General features: G+C 36.9%; 1 protein-coding gene across 1 annotated transcript; it reads right to left on the minus strand.

Moving 5' to 3' along the window:
- Window positions 1–1,300: 1,300 nt before the first annotated feature.
- On the minus strand, window positions 1,301–2,921 carry LOC142950085 (uncharacterized). Its single transcript, XM_076091985.1, has 9 exons — window positions 2,868–2,921; window positions 2,696–2,755; window positions 2,449–2,520; window positions 2,317–2,367; window positions 2,140–2,199; window positions 1,950–1,979; window positions 1,658–1,832; window positions 1,476–1,582; window positions 1,301–1,318 (listed from the first exon to the last, which is right to left on the minus strand). The coding sequence occupies exons 1-9, from the start codon at window positions 2,919–2,921 to the stop codon at window positions 1,301–1,303; spliced, it is 627 nt and encodes a 208-aa protein (XP_075948100.1).
- Between the last annotated feature and the right edge of the window lie 3,804 nt (window positions 2,922–6,725).

Here is a 6,725-nt window from a genome sequence, read left to right on the forward strand (position 1 = left end):
TTCACTGTAAAGAAATAATTGAGTCAAGTTGAGTCAAAAAATGAAGACCAGTGGCTGCCTGGAACATCTGGAAGAATTCACAACAATCCAAAACACATATTCCGAGTAAAAAGACACTCCATTTATTTCTATGGTCTACAGCTGTGTAGAGCTGACACAATTAGTTTGATTGAAATCATTTTGACTCAATGCCGAGGCTAATGTTAGTGCTAAGATGACAGCGGGATCAAAAAAACATGAAGAAAAAGTACAATTTATTTCTTACAGGATTCATTTCTACATTCATCTGATAAATCTTTGACTTAGCACATCAAATACATCATGGAATAATTAGAAATAATTGTGTGCTGTTCTTTCTTTGTGTGTCATAAAACAACCCAACATAATGACCACACAATTTGAACCAGTGGCACTAATCTGATTTATTTATACCTCTTTATTCCAGTGTCCCAAAAATAGTGCAGGAATAATTATTATTGTCAAAAATACTCATGAAACACCTTTCTAATGAAGAGCTTGTTTGTTTTATATACAAGCAAAATGTGAACATATTTGATAGTTGTACTCTCTTTGCTGCTTTTCACTGTTTTATATAATTGCAAACTGAAAGTCTCTGGGTGACTGTTGTTACCGGGGGCGTGTCTAAACGGGTGGCACAGGGTGGCAATTCCAGGTCTTATGCAGAGCCACTTTTAACATTATACCGCCTGTATTAGGGCTTTCTAATACCATCTCTGGTTGATGGGTATAACAACTATTTTTGAAGACACCATATCTTGGGTTCAGATTGATAATGAAAACAATATTTACTTGCGCTTCACAGCTGTGTTTTCATCACATTACCAAATACAAATAATACCAATCAAATTCTAAAGCTCTTTAAAAAGACATAGAAGAACAACAAAATTGCTTGGAAACTTAGACTTTATTTCTTAAGGAAAATTACATTTAAGGAAAAGTTCAAATGAGTTAATAAACATATGCATCACATTTGTTACATACTGTGGAAATGCAGCATTACAAAGTATTTGAGTGACACAATAATAGTGAATATCTATGAGGACTATAAAGTAAAGTAATTCTATACAGATTACCTTGTTGTAAGTAGTTTACTATTGCAACAATACTCTAATAACAATTGACTATTAAATGACCATCCTAGCATTTTATCTTGACTTTAAGCACATTTACATGTTACAGAAACAGATTCAGTCATTTAACGTCATTTGTTCTATTACAGATGTCTGAATGTTACGGAAGAAGGTATAGTTTCGTCTCTTTTTCATGCTTCTCATCCACTTCACACCTTTGCCGGCATCTGCAAAGATCAATAAGCAATTTATAGCAAATATTGATTTCACAGACTCCCCCCACAGATGCCATATGCTTTGTATTCATATTGATAGTAATTTTCAATATGTGTGTTTGTATATTACATTAAAGAAGAGTTGTACTGAAAACAGATTGATAAGTACCTGGCTTGTCTGCGTGGGCTGGTCGTGCTGGAGGGACTGCATGGGATCCTGGGATGGAATGGCATTGACATTGAATGAGGGAATCTGAAAAAAGAGGAAATGTAAAACTTCAGAGGTAAAGAAATGCTCAGAATCAATTCACATCTTCAGAGGACATTTTTCCACTTACATTTGGGATTTGCTGGGGAATATTTTGAGGGGGATATTCAAATGGGAACACCTGTGAAAAAAACAAATGAAAGTAAGAGTAAAATATGACAGAAATAAAGCAACAGTAAAATGCAACATGTAGAATAAATAAAATCTCACATTTGGCATCTGAGGGACGTTTGTCATAGGAGGGATGTTTGTCATTATCTGGAACAAAAGCACATGCCCTCATTTAGTACTGCATCATGTAAAATAATATTCGACAGAAGTAATTTCACATCGAATTTATGCATTCTATAATGTCTTCAAGTTTAAAATATTTACCCTTTGCTGGGAGAAATCGTAGGGGTAATACTGAAAATGTAAAAACAGGAGAGCACAAACATATCAATAAGTCTTGTCCCAACAAGTTGTTTACTTTATCAAACATGCATAATTAAAACATAATTAAAGTGTTTTTCAGTCCCAATAGTGTATGGTTATCTGAAAAGGTGAAAAAAACAACAACACTTACGACTTCCACACTCTGTCTGCCTGGTGGCTGAGGAATGGAGTATTTGATGAAACCAAAGGACTGCAGAAAGAGAAAAGAAGAAAAAAAGAAAAATCAATGAAAAGTAGAGAGCAGTCAGGTGATGTTTTTACCACATTTCTAAAAGAGGAGATGCTTCTGTATAAACTGCATGCTGACCTGTGCAGCGTTTGATCCGCCTGGACCACCAGCAACTCTGTGAGGGTAAATCTTAGGGAAAAAATTAAAAACATAAGTGTACTGCAAGCATTCATCATAATCCTACACATGAGATATAAGAGTGTGACATACCAGTTCATAACTGTAAGCGCCAGGTGCTCCAGGTTGTGGCAGAGACTGGCCAGCTGTGAAGGGACTTCTCACCTGAATGAATGGGAAATTGTCAGTAGACAGTGAACTCCACATAGCAATATTCCTGCTGTGCTTCATATATGTATCACAAGCAGCCTTCGCTCAGTAGTATACTGTATATTATTCACTTTTGCATAGTAACAACCTCTGACAAAGAAGTTAAACAACACACAAAATGCATAATTACCTGTGAGGGTGGTACTTGTTGCCTGGAACCAGCGTAATGAGGCAGATAATGAAAGATGGACTGAGAACGAAGACAAAAACAGAAATAGCTTGATATAAAGAAACATCAGAACTCTGCCTGGATTGAGAAAATTAAATCACAAGAGCCACTTTTATCCATTTTAAAAACTTACAGGTGCAGCACAGGCCGTGCTAGCCAGACAGAGGCACAAGATGACCAATTTCATTTTTGCAGATTGTCCGAGTCCTTCAGACAAAATGTGTTAATACATGAACAAAAATCATTCATATACTGCATGGTTGGCATCTTAATAGGAAAGCAAGCATGAACTCATGTTGAAGTTCTTTATAACTCACCTTCTGCGAGAAGAAAGAAACACCACTGGGGAGGATGATGAATGTTGATGTTGAAGATGATGCCAGTTGATCGTATCTTCTACAGAGTTAGTTTGTCTTTTATAGGGCGCCAGCTCACATGAGAGCCAATCACAGTAATGGGCGTGATGTTTCCCAATGAGTAGGTGCAGTGCAGGTGTCTAGTCTTCAGCTTTACTAAATGACCAGTGGTCGAATCCACTTTCTGTGTAATAACAGACTGTTTGATTACAGTCTAGAGCAGTGCACACCTTCACTTTCCTTGTGCCTCATTCTGCCGTCATGACAGTTTCATCAGTTCTGTTCTACTGCAGAGTTGTGGCATAAACATCAGAAAATGCAATATTGTGTATGTTACTTTGACAATAAAGGTTAACAAAAATATATATTGTATTCTATTCTACTTATTTGAATGCAATAATAAACGTAATTCCGTTTGTTTTCCAGTTGCTTGCATGTTAATTGTGTTTCCAATTCATGAGAACAGACACAAGTCTATCCAGGCAACTGATGGTGAATGTACTGAATGTATACTCATAAAATGGAATTAGCAACTCTTTTACTCCAATGAATTTCAACAAGCTGAAAAAACTACCCTCATATGTCAGCTTGCATAAACCTATATGTTAGTGTTTGTCTGTGTTTATAGCTATTCAATTAGTCAAAAAGCTGATTTACAAACTAACATTACATCATTTTATAATAATCTTATCACAAAATGTTGGTTAATCACACAAACAATCATTTTGTGGAATGAGCACATAGGTGTGTGTCTGGTTTTTTTGTGTAATATTGTATATATTTGAAGCAAATAACCAGAAGACAATGCATGGGTTATTTATATGTATTATGAAGCATAGTTTCAAATCTAACTGAGGAATCAACATGCAGAGGCTCAAAACTGGGATAAAAAAACACATCCATATTTCTTTGCATGGCACCAATTTTTATTATGAGAAATTTTTGCACCATTTTCTTTTCAACAGCATTGCACCATATTTTTCATACTTTTGTAAACAGTAGTGTTGACACGGTCATCTTTCACCGGGATAGGCTGCTGGACTTATTGCAATGGTCATCTAAAGTGGGAAGGGAAGCAAATACATCTTTTCTGTTGTTGCGATGAAAAGAAAAGTATGAATTAAAAGACAATCAGAAAGAGAATATCTGATTGTAAGATTGTGTTTCAAAACATTATTGTTAAAACCTAAAAGTCTGAATTAGAGCACAGTCTATGTGTCTTGTAAATATGTCAATGATTATTTTGTGTCCATGTGTACCTGTCCTGCTCCTACCCACTCCTATCCTGCTGACTCTGATCGTTTAATCCTCGTCATCATCATCATCATCTCCGCTGGGTTTGGCAGCCTGAAATGACAGAGGCCTCTGATGAGCCGATCAGGAGTGAGGATCGTGTGCTGATGACTCGATGTTTCTCAACACCCCGCGGCAAATAGTTGGAAGACTGTTTCTCTCAGATGCAATACTCATTCATCAAAATGAACCTGTTGCCCTCATCACCACTTCAATTCAATCCAGTTTCCCACCTGATTACATTCAAATGAATCAAAGCGTTTATATGGTCGACAGCTGACAGTCACCAAGACTTCCTGTTTCGTCAAAAAACTTAAATAGCTCAAAATGAAAATCTGTAGTCTTTCTTACAGGGGCACTAGCGGCAATGATGGGTACAACAGGAGCTGCAGGAGCTGCAGGAGCAGCAGGAGCAGCAGGAGATGCAGGGGCAACAGGGGCAACAGGGGCAGCTTTTGGCAGGTCAAAACCGAAGAGGTAGTACTGCAATAGATGAGAAACACAAGACATCATTAGTTCAATAAAATGTCACAAACTTCTATCAGAGGAATGAAAATCTGCAGGGACTTACTACATCCTTTGTGTCTCTCCCGTTTGGCATAAGAATCTCCTGCTTGATTAAGCCACGGACCTTTCAATGATAACACACGCAGGCACATGCACTTAAACATGCATTGTTACAAGCAAAGGATACGCATTTAAAAAAGGTTGAAACAATGCACTGTTTGACTGTGTTGGACTATTAATTATCTTTTATTCAAATGGAAGTCTAGGTTTCACACACAGATCCGCCAACAGGCCACCCCTGGGCATCAACAGGGAGCAGCTGGAAATAAAAATAGTCCAGATTATCATACAAGACAGTTTTCGTTGGATAAAATGTATTAAAAAAGGGTCTAAACAATACAAATGAGCTCTTACAACTTCCAGAGTTCCAAATGGGGCTCCAGCCGGAATAACATGGGCTGCCTGTGAAGAAGAAGAAGATCCTTTTAACCTTTAGTGTAGATTATGAGAAAAAGCAGCAGCACTGCTAGCAACAGAGCCAGCAATAGGCTCAGCTACATTACCATCAGTGGTGAACACATAATAGTAGACCTGTGTCCAGAGCTTATTCAGTGATGTTTGAAATAGTGTCTTTTGCTGTGGGTTTTTGTGTGTATGTCATGATTTACTGTACCTCAGCTGGAGCGTGACGGATGTCAAACTCCATGAATATTTCTAACTGCAAAGAAGCAAAGGAAATACTGTAGAATCAATGGAATGCAGGTGAGTGTAAAATCAATAATTGAGACAAACTTTTAAATGTAGTATTATTCACTAACAACATTGTCAATAACCATCGTGCACGAAGGACTCTTTAAAATGCTCAGGAAAAGAGGTTTGAACATCTACAATTCCAGGACAATTGAACAAACTCCATCTGCTGATAATGATTAGGTTGAGCTCCACGTACAGCTACAAGGACCTTTGGGTAAGCTTGTTCTGTCAAATATTTACAGCATATAAAACATATATGAGAGAGAAAAAAGAAGGATAAATATTTTAGTAATAGAAGGCGTTTTCCTTACAGGAGCACAGACAGCCACTCCAACGATGCAGACAGCAAGCAGGATGAATTTCATTTTGAATGAAGCTGTAAAAGAGATTGTTTTCTTTTTATTAGTCAAATCATTATTTGAAAGATAATTTTAGTTCAAAATTCAATCATTTTCAAATGCCATGACATATGATATTAACTTTATCTTATCTTTCTGGCAAACACACGAGTACTGACGGATTGTTGAGGAGGGGTGTGATCACTGCAAAGGGATTTACTCCTATTTATTCGCTGACAAAACAAAGGACAAGTAAACCTATGACAGGTATTCGTGACAAGCCAAGGATTTTAATTTTTATGATGACAAAATTGGCAGCCATATCTCTGTGGGAAATCTCGTAACACAGATCTGCCTTGAAACGCACATTTATCACATTTGAGCTCTCACTGATCTGCTTTATCAGGTGATCCCTTGGGGCACATTTTAGACGGCCCAAAAGGCCTTCAGTTGCATGTGAGTAGGAGTCAAATGCAGAGTTAGTAAAGTGGAGCTTTTGAAACTAACATTACATAATGTAGCTGTAATAGATTTTTTTCATTTAGGTGTTTATTCTAAAGCATCTTATCACAGACTATACCTGCTATAATAGGTAATATACTGTATTATAGCTGATTATGATTTAATGATGAATATTATGATTATATTACAGTTGTCCCATTTCTCGATTTCTTCATCACAATCACATTTGAGGCCTATTTTGACTCAAACTCGTTTCCCGTTTGTTAAATACAGACAGATTAT

Source organism: Anarhichas minor, unplaced genomic scaffold (assembly GCF_050575085.1).
Source record: "Anarhichas minor isolate MPS153535 unplaced genomic scaffold, ASM5057508v1 ptg000014l, whole genome shotgun sequence".
Taxonomy (NCBI): domain Eukaryota; kingdom Metazoa; phylum Chordata; class Actinopteri; order Perciformes; family Anarhichadidae; genus Anarhichas; species Anarhichas minor.